Consider the following 18,999-nt stretch of genomic DNA (forward strand, 5'->3'; position numbering starts at 1 on the left):
TATAATTGGGGAAAGGACATGACATTAAGAATATATATTAAAGTAAGAGAACTATGAAAGCAATAATCACATGTAACATCACTATACCTTACTAACTTATTTGTGGGTTGGGCAACATAATTCTTAACCTCCTAAAATACTTCATATTAATTCAATTACTAAGGCACAGGGTCCTACTGCTAACCGAAAGCTATAAGACATATGTATTAATATTACTGTCTTTTCAATTTTTTAATTTTAATTTGGACAGAAAATACAAATGTATTTACACAAGTCCCCTTCTCTACTAGGGTTTTCTTATCATACTTGTAAATTATTTGTGCCGTTTTTGCAGTTCGTTTTGTGGTATTTCAAGTTTATCTTATTGCTCATCATCAATCTACTCAAATATATTTGACAGACTGCTCAAAGAAATCAAAATATCTTACTGCTTTCCTACAGACCAACATGAATAGAGGTAGGTTTTGCTGTCTTTGACTTGAAATTTTTATACTGGATCAGCCCAATGACTTGACCATTCCACAGTCTCAGAAAATTGTCAGTATCTTTATGAAGCATCAGAGTAGAAAATACCCATCTCCAGAAACACCTTCCTTTTCCCTCTAAATTAGCAATTCAGTCTAGGCACTCTATAGGATAGAAGTGGATAGTATCATTCCACAATACGTACAACTGATTAAGTAGTCATCACTGAGCCTTCCTTGATCCCTTCTAGACTCCAAGGTTAAGTGATATCTTGTGTCCAACAGGTTAATTGCATAGTACAGATCTAGCTATCTTATATGCATTTTCATTCACTGTAGCTCTGCTCTCATATTATCAACACATAGAACTGAGCAATATTTATTAGCAATTCAAACAACTCTTGCCAATGTAAATTAGCATCCATCTGTCAATACTGAATTTTGCCTTCCATTGTGCCATCCTTTCATTTTGTTACCAGATTTCTCAGTTACTTTTTCTCCTAACAAAGCCAAATGATTTGTGCTATTTTCAGAATTATCTTTCACCTTATTCATCCAGTTATGACATTTATTACATCAAGCAATAGCTACCCTTATTATATATCCCTGTAAACATTCCTCTATGTTTAAAACCAGGAATTTATTGTTCTATATGAGATAAAGAACTGAACATTTACCACCTTTCCATCCCACCAGAATCATCAAAGCCCTTTCTTCAAAGGGGCTTTGCATAGCAAAAGGTGTTATTTTCTTCACAGTAACTTTCCAAGTCACCAATTACCGTATTGCTCACAGTGTGCCAAATAAAAACTACCCTTAATATAACAGTCTAACCATTAGCCAGTGCATTTTCCTGCCATCTTGACATGCCATCAGCTCAGGAAGTTCCTGCTACAAAGACTGAATCCTCCTTTAGTCACAAGCCAACGGCTCAGCTTTGATCTCAGATATAGCTGTGTGCTAGCAAATGCTCAACACATTTCTGAAAATTAGAACCATACTGCAAATACAGTTACACGTACTATAAACTACAGGGTATACATTCTGCATGAAACCAGTACCAATCTCTATAGTCTGATGGGTCTGTTTGTCACCAACGTCAAATGCTAAAAAAACAAGCCAAGCTTGCCAAGCAGTAAAGTGACTGGTCCAAAAATCCTAACAGTATTTTTAAAAGCCTTTCTTTAAACTTTTAACACACACTGAGGTCACACTTGCATGCTTTTTCTTCTGTACCCACAAAGGTGAGAAACTGAATTACTTAAGGCAAACACTGAAGATCTCATAGAATGGCTTGTCTCCAGATGGGAATATCTCCATTATGGGAATCTTAATAAAATGTCAGAAGTTGAGAAAATAGCATTGACTTCCAGGCCTGTCATCAAAATATTCATTAGCACTCCAATATTCTCTCTTCTTTAATTCAGTCCAGCTAGTTCACCAGATCCCAACTAAACAGGTCCTCATCTGTCTGGTTGTTTCCTACTAAACCCTTTTAGACGATGCTCAACTTTGTGATCCTGTTTCTGCTGCACAGCAACACTACTGGGTCATGTTTTGCACTTCGGAAAAAGAACATCTAGCAACCGCTGGTACGTGCTCTTCAGGAACCCTCCTTAAAAACTTCTCAGCTTTGAAAGGAGAACAAATTGGTGTTTGTTTGCTCCATGCTTTTTTTTTCTGCAGCTCCTTGATGCCACAAATAGGAAGGGCTTTTCTTTTCCTCCAAGTCATAAATTTAATTGTGGGGAGTACGTAGGGAGAATGTTTGTTATTGCACATGCCAAATCATCTTGCGGAACTTATGGATTATATGTTCTCTAAGGTTTTCCAACTAAATATTTATTGTATGGATGTCCACAACAAACTGAAGGTGCATGGCAGTCTTTTCTAATGCTATGTTCCCCACTAGTCTAACGCAAAGCCGTATCTTCCCACCTCCCATCACCCCGTAAGTCACCAGAACATAGAAGCTCAACCATCAGCATGAAACCTCCAGAACAGTCTGTGTTGCTGCTGAACATGGGTGTACAGTAAAACAAGTCCCCCAGCTTCTGCAAGGCCCTCCTGCTAGCAGCAAATTCAATGGGAGAAGCCTTTGGCTTTGAAGAACTGTAGCTGCGTAATTTCCTCATACTCTTTCACATGTTGCTGATGCCACAGCAACAAGACTTCAGCTGACATTTATTTTGGAAACATCTGGACTAAGCAGTTTAGAGAACGGTTTTGATTTTCTAATTATATGACAAAGCCCTAAAACCATCATCCACACTGAAACAGATGAAGTTGAAGACCATATGCAGACAGCAGTTTCAGATGCAAAACAGCAATGCTCTTTGAGAACGTAAAAAAAAAACCCAAGACGGATGAGCAGTGATCAAGATGTTCAGACATTTTTTCAGTATATCTGTATGTTACTTAATACGCTGATGTTTAATAACTTGTACCTTGGGGAAAAAAAAAATTTTTCCTAAGAAAAAAATCCCCAAACATCCCAAACCTCCTACTTTTTCCTCATTTTACTTATTTCTCAAAGATTTCATTTGAGTGTAAGTAAACCCAGTTGTTGCTTCAAAGACCGTTGACTTTCCACATATTTATACAACCCTGCACAATTACTTTATAATTAAATGCTGCCTAACTCTCACATGGCTCCTACAAGTTCTTATTGCAAATTAGAGATGCTTCTGTTACACCTGTGAGTCAACACTTTCGGTCATCTAGCAGAGGCCTCATAAGTGTTTGAAATTTGGCTAGGCAGTCCATATGCTCATTTGTCCTCTCAGAAATAACATTTAGCACTTTATTCAAAACAAGTCAAACAAGACATGAAACTGCCTTGTCACTAAATTAATATTAAAGATAATATTTTAAGCAAGAATTTTAAAAATCTGAATGCCATATACTTGCCTAGTTGGAGAAAATCAATCATAACACATCAAAACTCTTGTTACTAATAAACATTTGCACCATACACTTTAATTATGATATTGTCAGCTCAGCGTGGGAAGGAAGCAGAGGCTTTTGGCTGATCTATGCATATCTTGTATTCTTTCTCAGAAAGATTTGATTTTCCCACATTAGGCATTGTTAGATTGCAAAAATGACATATATATCTCTTTGGAATATCACAGCCCTTGATTACAACTAGGAAATTCCCTCTGGAAATGGACAGGTTATAAAATGTCCCATTAAGCCAATTATACAGAGAGTAGTAAGTATCGTCTGAAAAAAAATCCTAAAAATATTTCCTTAAGCAGATTTTTTTAATTATTTCATTTGCTTCTATTGATAAAGAAGGGCAATGAAGCTGGTGAGGGGTCTGGAGAACAAGTCTTATAAGGAGCAGCTCAGGGAACTGGGGTTGGTCAGTCTGGAGAAGAGGAAGCTGAGGGGAGACCGTATCGCTCTCTACAACTACCGGAAAGGGGGTTGTGGCAACGTGGGTGTTGGTCTCTTCTCCCAAGTAACTAGTGATAGGATGAGAGGAAATGGCCTCAAGTTACGCCAGAGGAGGATTAGATTGGATATCAGGAAAAATCTCTTCACCAAGAGAGTGGTCAAGCATTGGAACAGGCTGCCCAGGGAGGTGGTGGAGTTGCCATCTCTGGAAGTGTTCAAAAAACATGTGGACGTGGCACTTCGGGACATGGTTTAGGGGACATGGTGGTGTTAATGGTTGGACTTGATGATCTTGATGGTCTTTTCCAACCTTAGTGATTCTGTGATTTTACTGTTTTTATTTTACTCTTCGCATGGTGTGTGGGGGAACACACAACACAAACACAGGCACAATATTCAAATAACATTAAAAATCTCCCAAAGTGACAAAAATACATGTGCACTTTTACCTCCCTTTAAAAACCTAGGAAGTGTGATAGAAGGAGAACTCTAATACATGAGAATAAATGTGCATACGTTGATGATACAAGAACAGTCTCCTAAATAGTGGTAACTTCCAAAAAACAGATTACAAATGAGGGATTGAGCTTGGTAGTTTAGGTTCTTTTGGGCTGAAGCCCAATGTGTGCCTATCTCTGCATATATATTACCGCTGCCAACGCAGGATAAATATATCTGTTTTTTGCAGGGAAAAAATAGGATACTTTTCTGATGTCAGCAGAGCTACACCGAAAATTTTAGACAAACTTTTGCAGTAACCATGTTCCCAGATGGCAGAGGATTGATACAATTTTTGGGAAGACTTTGCATCTATACTCAACTGCAAAGAGATGGAGAAGATCCAACTAGAGTCAATTCATGGTCATGACAAAGTTTGGGCTGCACGGTTAATATATATGGGGTTTATTTATTACACTTCAGAATATTCTATTTTTTTTGTGTGTGTAAACTTCTTGACTCAATAACAAAAAGCTTAAGTGAATGTGCAGCCTGCAGTTAGTTGTGTTGGGAGAGGAAGCACGCAGAACCATCCTTGGTGTAGATGCCCTGGTAGGGCCTCTTCCACTGTTCCTCAGTGGGTGATCTGCTGCATCCCAAGGCCTGTAAAGAGGCTACCTCCACTACAACCTTTGGCACCAGCACAGAAGGTGAAGCTAGGGTTAGAAGGTAGCCCATGCACCAAAAAGCCCCATCCTGCTTGTCCTTCAGTTTGAGGGTTAATCAAGCTCGACACACAGTGGAGGCTGAAACCAAAATGCTCAAGAGCACCTGGAGCCTTTTGTTGCACTGGTTCCCAAACCCACATGGCAACAGATCCCAGTTTCAACCTTTCTGGCTGTCTCTTTCAGGTAACATTTTTACAAGCTTACATGAATAGAATACAGCCATGGAACATGCATTCAATACTTGGAACATTAAAATTCCATGACTACATTTTGTTTCTGAAATATCTATCAATGTTATTTTTAAAAGACATTTATAACTCAAGAAAGAATAAACTGTATTATTTTACTGGAATTGCACAGTCTTGTGCTCTACAAAAAGCAATAAAAGGAACTTAGCATAAGCCAGCCTTACAAATTAATGTAAGGCTTCTGCTTATATTGCTTATCAATGCAAAAATATCTCTGGTTTTAGCAGCATTCTTAATAAATAAACAGCATTCTTAACTGAAGATTTGGGTTGGAAGCCCATGTGTTTGTTTAATATCAAGGTCATGCACTGGTTTTTATACATAACCAGTAGTGAGGCACATACCTCTAAGCCTGGCATTGTGATAGTGGTGCTCATTGTTTCAAGGAAAGATACTCAATGAAAGCCAAAGGTAAATACTCCACGTGACAACCATTCTCCGAAATGTAATTAACAGAATATAATCAAGTACAGCCTGAAGCATGCAGAAATTATACGTATAGTAAGGGATGTAAACGTATGTAATGATCTCTGAGACTAACATGTTTCATTCTTCCTTAGAATTTCATAAATAACCTAAATCATTCCATTCTGAATGTCTTAAAAAGCAGATCTTCTTTGCCTCTCTTCACTTTTTTCCTGTAATGTGTATACTGTGGACTCAAAAAGCGCTGTACTAAAATTGTGTTCAAAGTATTATATAGCTTCTTAACTAAAGCTATATATTCTTAACAAAATAATTGTCTTTAGACAGTATAGGACACTGTCTATACAGAGGACATTTTTTTCCATGTGTCATCAATTACAGCTACCATGGTCTCGGCTGAACTTCAGTTAGCAAAAAAATCTATCAATTTTAAAGGATAACAGTAAGAGTTAACAATTTTTGAAGATGGGTGATTGAATTTTTCTAATTTATCAAGCAGGAACATGACAGCAGCTGCCTGGAAATGCAGGAAATACTTCCAAGTAAATTACAATAAATATCTCGCTTTTAGCTTAATGGAAGGTAATTTCATCTTATTTTTTGGTAAACAAGAAAGGAATCCACCTAGCTAGCATAATGGGATCTAATTTCTTCACAGATGACTGATCAAAATCCTTGAGAATACCTTGTACCCACTCTGCATTTGCAGAGAATGGTCACACTGACCTAATCGGACACAATGACCTAATGAGGGCTTTCCACTTCTATTAAAAAAAAAAAAAACCCTATGATGAAAGTAGGTATTAGTACAAGCAAGCATAAGAGATTCAGTCATGTGTGAATATAATGCTTGTATTATTTTTAGCCATTTAATTCAACACTTGCATTGTTTAGTTCAGGAGAAATCAGAATTTTCTTTAAAACAAGACAATTTGGAACAGTTGTATATCAAGCACAGGATGATGTTTCTTTTTCCCTCTTTTTTTTTTAAACACGCTTTATAACAATTATAAAGGCAACATCATTTTTTTAAGCACAAACAAATAAGGGCTAAAACAAAGCCCAAACGTCGCTTTGTATTAACTACAGCTTCGTATGTTGTCTGGCGTATTCCTTGGTGCAAAACTTTTCCATAAAAGAGATAAAAGCTTATTTAATTCCATTTACTAGCAGTATGGCACTTTCAAGTTAGTTCAAAGCTGCTCTATGTAATAAAGTGGATCAATATTAGAAGATGAAAATTTCCGGTGTTTTCATCAGTAAGCTGTCACACACACACAGACAGCCACACACACAGAGGGTATCAAAAAATGCTGCTGGAACATAGTGTTGATAATTTCACATTTCTTCAGCTATCAAAACCAGTATGAGTCATGCATTCACCCATTATCCTCAGCCTCTTTACTCATGGTCTCTACTACTGTATGTTTTGAGGTTTTTTTTTTTTTTAATCTTTTAATGTCTAAAAACACAGTTTTGTAGCAATCTTTTTTTTTAAAATTACACAAAACTCTACTGAATTTCTTTGGCTTTAGACTTGGTCCTATTACCCACTGAAGCAACATTATTTTAAAAGTCCCAGCACAGTTTCTAAGAAAGACTGTATACTGTGCAGTTCATTCTCACCGCTGAACAAAGGCTTGCTTTTCTGATTTTTGACTTTATATTCATATTACTCATAGTCATATCACTCATGAATACTCATGCTATCCAGCGATCATGCATTAATGCACTGCAAATCTTAAAAGGTAAAACAAAATCCTACCTTTATGTAGCCCCAAGAAACTGAGAGTAAATAGTTTGCCTCAGGCATTTTTGGTTTTTTTTCTATACTATCAATCTAAGCTAATCAGTTCTTTGCTGTCTGATACCGCAAAAGACTTCCAAGAAGAAGGATTCCTCCTTTTCTCTCCTAATTCTTTTTGCTGATCTTCAGGTTCTCAGCAACTGTGTGCACAGGAGGCATACTGAAAAGAAATCCAACCGCGCGGTCTTCTGATTGTATAAATGCCATTTGTAAAACTCCAAGCATTTACAGGCAACGTTGAAGAGACAGATTGTACGAGCTGAAGAAGTATCTGAAGAGCTAGGGCTATGCATATTTCCTGAACACTGGGACTTAATGAATAATGTATGTCAAGATGCTCAGCTGCTGGAAAGACTTGCTCTATCAACAGCTACCAAATAAGGACCTGAAGGGGAAGCCACAAACAGTGCCAGTAATCCCTCCCAGACAGCCCAACTAGCAGCCAATAGTATGTCACCCTAAAAAATATAAATCTGAGGGGCTGGTGACATGATGTAAATGACAAATTACATGACAGTAATTTCCCATTGGCCAGTGCCAGGGACTCTCCTGGGCGTGGGGTTGGTGGTGGGTTTTGTTTGTTTGTTTGTTTGTTTTGTTTTTTGTTTTTTGGGGGTTTTTTGGTTTTGTTACGGCAAATGCCATTTAATAATGGCATCCCTGCCTGCAGCATTCGCACGCCATTCAAAAATAATTGGGTTAAGGTCTCCTCATTTCAGCAGCATTTACCAGCTATCTTCAATGGACATGCCATCCAAGCAGTTAAAATTAGTACTGTGTATATCCGTGTGGATTCCCTAGCAGTTTTAATTTTTCATACGGAAGGGAAGTATATTTTGAGGTTTTTGTGAAGAAAAAACAATAGAAATAGAACCATCAGATTTCTTGAGCAGTTTGTGATGTACTGTAACAATGAAAATGGTTTTGGCTTTTATGCCATCTAGATTAAAAACCGATCTACTTAGACCATTGGGCCAATCTGCCAGTTTCTACCGCTTTTTTTATTTTAAGAGAGTTATTATTAAGATAAAGCAAGTCACGTGTCTTACAATTCCCAGTAAACGTTAAGTTTCCATGGAGAAGTCAGAAGTGAGATAATAAGAGTCGTCAAATTCTCACTGTATTTATTCAACATTTGCTCCTTCTGCCTTGGCAGATTAATATAATCAATTACAGCTATACATCATAGGAAAAAAAGGGATTAATTGAAGGTGGAGTATGTCAGTGAACTGACTCAGAGCATTTAAAAAAAAAAAAAAAAATCCCACCATCTGCCATTCAGAGACCAAAACTTAAAAGGAGGAATGCATTTTCTCTCTGTACAAGGCACATGCACTACCGAATCTTCGTCATACTGAAAGAAGGAAGAGTTTCCCAATATGACAATGGGTACATGCCTAAGTACAAGCTGAATGAGGTGCAGTGTTCAGCCTAAACCCGCATTGCTGATTCACTAGAAGATGCTGACCGACAGCGGTCATAAGGGAGGTTTTGGCTGAAGTGGTTTCTACTTCTCTGGGTGATGCTATGCAGCAATGTCAGCAACACTAAGTGCTTGAGAAAGAACTGAACCTGCAAAAATCAATACGGCAAAATATATTAACAGATCTATTCCTTACAGGAGAGATACGTATAGCGATGTGACAACTGGGTACAGTCAACAGATTATCCAGCACTTACGTATTTTCATAGGGAAAGCACACTGTCTTCCCTAAAATAGCTAATATAAAAAACAAGTGAATGAACACATTAATGATGCATACCTGTCCTGGATCTATACAGGTAGATGAATATAAAACAATTAAGTTTTGAAAACAGAACTGGGTTATTAGAGACTCAGGAAGACATTAATATAGCCTAAAAAGTATTTCTGGAAAATAAATATTTCCCTTGATTCTTCCAGCTAGGCTTTGTAACGCTGAATGTAAAGCTTGTCTACATCAGCGTTGCATTGTTTGCTCATCCCCCGCAAGAGACCACTGCTGCCACCTACGCAGCATCAACATTGAGAATTGAGAATCAGAGACTCGTAGAATCACAGAATAGTTTGGGTTGGAAGGGACCTTTAAAATTTCATCTAGTCCAACCCCCCGGCAATGAGCAGGGACATCTTCCACTAGATCAGGTTGCTCACAGCCCCGTCCAACCTGACCTGGAATGCTTCCAGGGATGGGATATATGCTGCCTCCCTTCAGAAGGCAATTTCAATCACGACTTACAAAATGGTAAAATAGCAGCCATTATAATTCTGGCTACTTAAAAAGTTAAGCATGTGGGTATGAAAGTTTGGTTGCAATAGGTAGTACAAACAGACACTGGAAAGCCAAGTTTTTAAATTGCTTCCCTTACTTTGTTACTTTAAAGGCTGGTTCCTCCTTAAATCTTATTAACAACTCTCCCCAAAAGGACAGAAATTGTTTCGGATAAGGAATATTTAAAATGTCTGCTATGCAAATTACTCTAGTTGTTTAGTATATATTAAAAAAAAATCTTCCTTGAATTTTTTTATTCCCCACCAACACATCCGTAAGAGTTACTGAATTATAGTTTACTGAATTTGTTGAAGGATGATATTTATAGACCTATTAGCTAGGTAATTTTGATGTAAAAGCATGAAAAAACGTTTTCCTCCAATGTACATGTATGTTACAACAATTTATTTCAGCTGCATATTAACTATACTGATAATAGGAAACTACACTTGACACTGACAGCTTATTACTAATTTGTATGATTTTCCTGAGACCTACAGCCTCAACCTCATAAAACTACCAATTGCTGTCATATAATTTACTAGTACAACTTCACTGACTCCGAAAGCATGTCCTCTGACTTTGGCTACAGGTAGAAGTATGACCTTTGAAATTTATAGTTGGGAAATTCACACCTGCTTTGATTTATAGTATTCATTTTGCTGATTTTCATCCTCAGTTCCCAGGTTGGAATGAGCGAATAATTAACTTCAGAGGAGGTTATGGTGGATAGATGAGTGCACAGCCAATAGCTGCCACATATAACTAAGTACCTACAGTAATTCAAGATAGAAAACCCAGAAGTTAGAGATAAGTGGAAATCTAGCAACATGAAAGGGAAATTCTTTTTTTCATACACACATACATCCATGAAGGTAAAAGATGGGGGAAGAAGGGAATAATGACATTTTTCTACAATGGTACCAATAAAGCAAAGAATATGGAAATGAGAAAGTTATAATTTGAAATGACAGTAACTGAGTAATAAAATAATTCAGAAAAAAGGAAATTTTTAATGAGCACTGTTGTGTGTTTTGAAAGAATCAAGACTATGACCTTGGAAGGCAGAAAGATGATGAAGTCCCTTAATACCCACAGGAAATGATAGCCATTATTCAATCAACAAGCCTGGACAACTTTCTCCACAGGAGTCTTAAAAAGAGGTGGCAGAGATCCCAGGAGCTGTGATATTCAGCTTTAGTAAATTTTGAAAAACTGAAAAAATGTTAATCTTGTGCCAATTAAAATTTGCAAGCAGGATAGCTGGGTAACTTCAGGCCACTTCACAAAACATCAGTCCTGGGTAAAATAATGGAAAAGCTGAAATACACATATTCTAGGCCTTTGCTTAATAAAGAACTAAAACATAGAAATGTATTTAAAGCCATTAAGTCAATATTGGTTTATGTCTTTGCATGTAATATTCTTGGATTGTTGTAGAGCATTTGATTTAGTGCTGTATAATATTCTGCAACAGCACTCCCAATGTTGAGAGAGGACACATGGGTTAAGAACCTGCTTATTAACCCATTTCTAACACCATCAACAGGCTGTCTTCATCTAATGGGACAGTTTTAAGTCAGGCTCTGCAAGACCTGCGACTATTTTTTGGTATTCAATTTCTTCATTGGTGATCTGGAATTCAGTCACTACTATGGAAACTTTCACAGTGTGAAAATTTCCAGAGAACAGAAAAATGGGGACAGAGGGTGGAAGATAAACTATGAGGATATTGAAGTCACCAACTGCAGCCCACTTGTTTAGTATGTTGACACCATTCATGTAAACTACAGCTCAAGAAATTTAACTGCAAAAATACCTGGTGATAAGGAACACAGTCCATGAGTACAAAATCATAGAATCACACACTAGTTTGGGTTGCAAGGGACATTTGAAGGTCATGTAGTCCAACACCTCTGCAATGAGCAGGGACATCTTCAATTAGATCAGGTTGCTCAGAGCCCCGTTCAACCCGACCTGGAATGCTTCTAGGCATGGGGCATCTACCACCTCTCTGGGCAACCTGTGACATTGCTTCACCACCCTCATTGGGAAAAATTTCTTCCTTATATCTAGCCTAAGTTTACCCTCTTTTACTTTAAAACCATCACCTCTTGTCCGATTGCAACAGGCCCTGCTAAAAAGTCTGTCCCCATCTTTCTTCTAAGACCCCTTTAAGTACTGGAAGGCTGCAAGAAGGTGCCCCCGGAGCCTCCTCTTCTCCAGGCTCAACAAACACAACTCTCTCCACCTGTCCTCACAGGAGAGGTGTTCCACCCCTCTGATCATTTCTGTGGCCTCCTCTGGACCCGCTCCAGCAGGTCCATGTCTTTCCTATGCTGAGGGCTCCAGAGCTGGACACAGGACTCCAGGTGGAGCCTCAGCAGAGTGCAGTAGAGGGGCAGAATCACCTCCCTCAACCTGCTGGCCACGCTGCTTTGGATGCAGCTCAGCATACGGTTGGCCTTCTGGGCTGCGAGTGCACCTTGATGGCTCATGTCCAGCTCTTCATCCACCAGTACCCCCCAGCCCTTCTCAGTAGGGCTGCTCTTGATCCCTTCATGCCCCAGCCTGTACTGATATTGGGGGTTGCCCTGACCCACGTGCAGGACCCTGCACTTGGCCTTGTTGAACCTCATGAGGTTCACGCAGTCCTCCTTCTCGAGCTTGTCCAGGTCCCTCTGAATGGCATCCTGTCCTTCAGGCGTGTCAACCACACCACTCAGCTTGGTGTCAATGGTGGACTACACTGAAGACAGCAGAAACCCTGAAGAGTTTCTAGATTCACAGCAGGACATCTCATAGCGATACATTGACCCCCCCACAAAACCTGCATCTTCTGTGATGCTAAATGAAGAGAGAGATACTCTAAACACACCATTCTGGCAACTCTGGTGATAGAACAGTACATGAAGCTCTAGAGTCTCTCTTTTCCTAAATGCTGTTCTGTACAGTGCATAGGAAAAAATTACAAATATTCCGGTGATAGAGAAAGTATTTCATAATAAGAGAAAAAACTCAGACTGTTTAACTTAAAAAGAGAATATGGCTACTGTGTACAGCCATAACAAAGAAGAAATTCAGCGTACCACACCCAGTTCCCTAGCACCAAAGAAGCAACAAGAAGCAATGGAAGGCAGCTGAAACCACCTCAAACCAACTGAGCTGAAACCAGCTCAAACTATTAACAAGACACATGGATTAACAAGAAGAATTATTAAATTAGCACACACCAGCACTGAAGTGGTAGATTCTGTGCAGCTTGGTATCTTCAAATCACGAAAAGCAGGAAGATACATTTTAGAGAAATGCAGGTCATATATTAGTCAAGCGCAAGTCAGCGAGTTCAATACTTCTACAGTTATGTGCAAATTAGCCATTTGGGAAACACAGGAGATCCACTCATCCATTTGGTCCCATGAGTCTATGACATTTCAAGCTATCTATTGCAGATGCTCATTCTATCTTCTAAGTAACTTGTGTCACAAAGGCTGTTTATACATCTTCTACAAACATGCTCTGCTTGAAAGCAACTTTAAGAATCTAAAAGGTGTCCATTTGCGATGAAATCAGGATTGCAGTGAGTTACCTCAGATGTTGTCATACTTGAAGCAGTAATCTCTACCTCTGTGCAAACTTCTGGAGCTGTCGGCACTCACAAACGATTTCTTGGTTCCCTATAAAGCTATGTACCATTGCCATAGTCATAAAAAATTACTATTAACCAAATTTTTATTGTCCTTCAACAAGAATGTGAAGAATTTCATTATTAGGTTGTTCTTTTTTTTAATCATTCCAAGCGTGTGCAAAGGCACGCAGATTTCACCAATATTAGTGAGGTTTTCATCCTTTTATTTATCTGTCATATTGATGATCACAACTTGCCAAAAGGACCTATAGCCTGTAAACCACTGTAGAGCATACAGATGGGATGTACAGAATACGAGACAGTCAAGGAATATTCATTTTTCCCAAGATCCAGGATAGGGCTTCTGTAACAGAAACACATTACTGACAAGGAAGAGAATTACATCCTCGGGAGTCGGGGTGAAACCTTGATCCTCCGAAATAAAGTGTATGTTCCTTTCTGGCTCTTGTTAATAAGCAAAGATTCCTGAAGGTTCAGTCAACAGGAAAGTAAGATGGCAATGTTTGAGGCTTAAGGAAAAGGATAGGAAGAAGGTTGAAGTGCCACTTTCTTAATTCAGTTGCAGTACTTTTGAACTGTCCCACAGGAGACTTCTTACAATCTTGGTCTTTCCTTCCACAGGTCAGTAACAGGTAACTGTTACAGGAGCTCCAGCAGGAACGTGCTTAGCTTTGAGGACAGGAGAACAGTGCTTTTTAAACTCGCAACTGCAACTCCTGGACTGACTATGAAGCTGCACTAGGAACCTTCAAAGAGATGTCTGAGCAACAATCCTGAATATAAGTGTACTGGATGTAGTTGCCTAGTAAGAGGCAAAAAGTAAAACAAAGAGGAAGACAGCTAAACGCATCACGGAGTATTCAAGGTCGTATGAGTTACGAACAGGAACAGATAGCCTGAACGCATCTCACAAGCCAAAGGAGAAGCCTGTCTCAAAATATCAAAAAATATTTTTAGGCTGACTTCCACAAACCAGAGAACAGCAATAATGACACAGAATCACTAAGGTTGGAAAAGACCTTTAAGATCATCAAGTCCAACCATCAACCCAATACCATCAGGCCCACTAAACCATGTCCCAAAGTGCCACGTCCACATGTTTTTTCAATACTTCCAGTGATGGTGACTCCACCACCTCCCTGGGCAGCCTGTTCTAATGTTTGACCACTCTCTCCATACGGAATTTTTTCCTAATACCCAGTCTAAACCTCCCCTGGTGCAATCTGAGGACATTTCCTCTCGTCCCATCGCTAGTTACTTAGGAGAAGAGACCAACACCCACCTCACCACAAGCACCTTTCAGGTAGTTGTAGAGAGCGATGAGGTCTCCCCTCAACCTCCTCTTCTCCAGACTGAACAACCCCAGTTTCCTGAGCTGCTCCTCATAAGACTTGTTCTCCAGACCCCTCACCAGCTTCGCTGCCCTTCTCTGGACCATCCATGTCAAATCCAGCTCCTACTGGTCATTAACACAAGACTGTTTTCACAGCATTAGCCAACCCCATCAGGCATTTAGGCTGGCATGCATCCTAGCTGAAAGCCTCCCCACAAAATGGAAAGTTTGCTCAGTGCTAGGAGACCACAGTGGCAAAGAACAGTTGTATCATCCAGCAAGCAAGGGCCTGTGGACAGACTCAACTGAGCCAAAAACTAGAACTGGTCTGGAGGAAGAAGGAGGACAGCTAGGGACAAGCAACCTGTCTCACCAAACTTCTCTGCGTTCCACTTAAGACTCCCTGACTGTAAGGGGAGAGAAAATATAGAACTTAATTTAGGGAAAAAAAAATTTTAAAAGGAATTTTACAAGTAAGAGTTGTTCCAGCTGCAGCAATCAGCTGCCACACACCAAGTAAGCAGCAGGGGTGTAGAGAAAGTTGGGTTTTACAGGGATATTGAGAAGACATGAACTCCACTGGTGGCTGAGAACTGACGGCTGTAATTGGAACAAACCCCTAACTCTTCTGAAGGAACCTCAGCTTTAAGGATTGTAAATGTAGCATAATTACGCTGCTTTAAAAAGGCTTTCTTGGCAGCTTCCTGCTTGTCAGAATTACATTCATTAAACAAGATGGAATAGCCTAAGATGTATCATTTTACAGATCTTTTTATTTGGGAATACATAATCTGCATGCATCAAATATGAGAATTTTATGTTGCTGAACAGACTGAGATGACAACGTTCTTCTGAATTATTTTAAGAGAAATATGTAGTAAAACCCAGGACCTGAGTTTTTTAATAAAGGCTTAGATTCCCTTCTTTTCTTTTTTTTTTTTTTTTTAAAAAAGGACTTTCTGGTAAAATACGTAATTCAGTGCTTGTGTTTACTGCCCTCTAGTGATAATATAAGCATTAGCTATGAATATAAGCATTAGCCATGAATATATAGGAACACATTAAACTTTTTTCAGACCAGAAATCTTACAATGTGACCCACTAACTTTCAACCATACCACAGCAGGGTCTTTACAGGCAGTCTCTACAACTGCAGTATTTTCAATAGACACTCCCGAGCAATTGTACAAGCAACAAAAATTACACCCTATTTCAACCCACGTTTTGGGGGCCACTGGCAACGTTTAAGACGCAATATTCACCTACAGCTTTCTTGCAGGAATTCTTCTACATGATGATAAGAGTACAGTATGCATATAATGGTTCCAAAAAAGAACCCTGCAGTAAATGGAGTTTAACTTCAAATATTTTGCGGTCTACAACGTTCTGCTACACATTTATTTTCCCGTTAATTCAATGCTGACAAAATGATGTAAATTACAAAAAAAGCTAGTATTAAAAGCTAATTTAGATGAGAGAAAAGTGGATCAGGGTGTGACGACAGCTGCAGTTATGACAGCAGATTTGAGGAGGCGGTCGCGCTGGCAGAAAGCAGTGATGAATAGCTCAGGTGGTTGTATCTCTGTCCCGCTCAGCAACTGACAGAATCAAATGCGTAACCACAATCCTGTGGTTTTGTCCACGAAATTACTCTTGTGAACAGTACCTGATGCGAACAGAAGGCTTTTCAAGTTTTACCCCCAAATAATGTTAAAAAATATACTTTACCTTTACTTGGAGAGATATATATACACACACACACACACCCCCCCACATCATAAAAACACAATACGTATCACCTTTTTTTGCATGTGTCAATACATATCCACAGCATATTGATATAAACATACAGTATGTCTGCATCACAACGGGGTTTCAATTTGTGAAACGACAGACCAGAATTATTTATACCTCTGGCCTGGAAATGCTTCAAACAAATATTAAGGCAGTATTTTTTAAAATCATGCTTGAATTATTGCAATGTTAGTGGAAATACCTACTCCACTCAGTTAATTCATCACATCGGCGTATTTCTCAACAGACACCAAACTGTTTTGCTCAAAGTTTCTCTCTGTATCTGTAGAAGATTCTGGCGCACAAATCAAATGTGTGCTCAGCTTGCACTGCACAAGTGCAAGGGAACCTGGAGCAAACTGAGATTTCATATTTCACATTTTTCATATCTACTTGTTATGCAAAAATCTATCGTATTTATGCAAGCGTTTTAATGGCACGCTTCTCGTGCTATTACTGCTCCTCCAACCAACTTTGCAGGGAACAATCTAAGATAAATCTTTCAAAACAGCTCTGGAAGAAGCCACAAAATACCACCATGAAGGCCCTAATGTGGACTCTTTTATAATGATTCATTCCCTTACAACGCCCTGGCAGCAATTTGTTTGCTTTACAATGATTCTGGTATTTTACAGAAACTGTAATTTGCATGAAGAAGTAGTTAATTATTTAATTATCACTTCACTTCCAGGACTCGCCCCAACACACCTCTTACACGAGCTGCTCAGGCTTTACTGTGACCAAATCTCGGAACCAAATAGTTCTATACTCCATCAGAAGACCCATTCTCTGGCCTTCCAACCTCATTTTAGGAAGAGTCCTCTCTTGGAAGAGCAGAACTAAGACTTGTCACGTATGGAAGGGAAAAAAACACTTATTCCCCTTCCCTTAATGCTTGTTATTATGTAAACTGTATATATATGGTGACTTGTACAAGACAGTAAGATAGCCACAGCAATTCACAAAATGAAAGAGGAAAAAACCCCAAGTGAGAAAGAAATCAGATGTGGGACAAAACTAAAAGAAAACACCTCCTCCTTAAAACTGCATCCAACAATGGCACAGCAACTCAGTCACATCTTGTTGTCCATTTTTTCTTAGCGGCTGCTGTTCGGGAAGATCTGCTACTGCCATTTCTGGTCTTTCTCCTCAATTCTTTCCATTGCACATACCTATTCCTCTCTTGGGCGCAATGACGACCAAACAGACAGAGCACTGCTATCACCTTCACTCCTTCCCCTTATCTGCAAACAAAAACACATATTGCTTCTCCTCTCCACTTCCTTCAGGCAAAGGACAGTGAGAAAGCCAGGTGGAAATCTCAGCCTCAGATACAGCCGTGCACTTATACTGTATTTTGTGTTGCACTGAGCGGCCACTTCATTGTCATGTGTTGTATCTGGACATTTTCCAAACAGCATATTGGTACTCACTCCCCAGTTGCCAAAGTGCAGCCCCAGCCAAGGATGCTTTGTCAGAGCAACTAATACGTAAAACTGTCGAGTTTTGCTGCAAGTGGAGTCTCAAGGCTGCTCCTAACACTCCTCAGCAGTAAGGTCCTATGCTCTATAGGCACTTTAACATGCTTTATGAAAAAGCAAAGAAGAAAAAACAATCTGGCACAAAAGACCAAGGGAAAAAAGAGTAAACGTGTCAGAGGTACTGCAAACACGTAACACTTCAATAACGCACCTAAAATTGTGCAATACCAACGCTGAAGGAATGCTGCTGTTTATAAAGAATATTGTGCCATGGAGACATACGCGCTCTCAGCTCCAGCTCACCACTTGTGCCCTGCGGCACAGGAATTCCTATAACTTGGACATGTTACCCCAGCTACGGCAACTGCAGATGCCTTTTCTACAGATTATTTGCATAAGTAAGATTTACAAGCTACCTCAGTGTAACGGCTCATAAAGATACCTGTATTATGAGATAAAAACACAGTGAAGTTTAAGCCTTTCCCAAGACAACTTGTGCTAAACCCATAAAGGTATTCATACCAGAGAAATGATAAAGGTGACTTCTTCTAATATCAAAACGCTCCTCTGCAAACAAGTACTTTGCCATTGAAGTATCGTGAAAAGAGTAACAGGATTTTTTTTCTAAAATATACTTTTAGGAAATCCCAACAGTTCCCTTCATATCAAATGGGAGTATCTGACAAAGTTTTTCCTCCTTTTCCCAGTACATATCTAGTTAGCATTTGCCTAGTTAACACTGGCAGCCATGCCTGACAGACATAGTAGGCAAAATATAGAGTAAAATATTCCAGCTTGCCATCAGTTTATTCCTCCTGCACTTTCTGCTTGATCACCCCACAGATCTCATGCAACTCTCAGGTGGTTGCTCAGAAACAATTTAATGATATCTACAAAGAAAAACTTTTGCAGTTTTCCCCTCCTTTTGTCCTTTACGAGGGTTTTTTTTTTCTCAATATGAGTGTCAATTTGGGCTA

The 18,999-nt window shown here is 39.1% G+C and overlaps 1 protein-coding gene across 8 annotated transcripts in view; it reads right to left on the minus strand.

Annotated features, from left to right (window-relative positions):
* PDE4D (phosphodiesterase 4D) overlaps window positions 1–18,999 on the minus strand; it is a gene marked incomplete at both ends in the record, with an annotated part of 545,358 nt that overhangs the window by 16,431 nt on the left and 509,928 nt on the right. The window contains one exon of one of the 8 annotated variants that reach the window (XM_082012785.1): window positions 7,472–7,519. The exons of the other annotated variants lie outside the window; for them this stretch is intronic. Coding sequence (XP_081868911.1) covers window positions 7,472–7,519 — 48 coding nt within the window. Of the gene's footprint in view, window positions 1–7,471; window positions 7,520–18,999 lie in introns of those variants that run through there. 8 annotated transcript variants of the gene reach the window in all.

The sequence above is a fragment of the Phaethon aethereus genome (assembly GCF_964289735.1).
Source record: "Phaethon aethereus genome assembly, chromosome: Z".
NCBI classification, from domain to species: Eukaryota; Metazoa; Chordata; class Aves; order Phaethontiformes; family Phaethontidae; genus Phaethon; species Phaethon aethereus.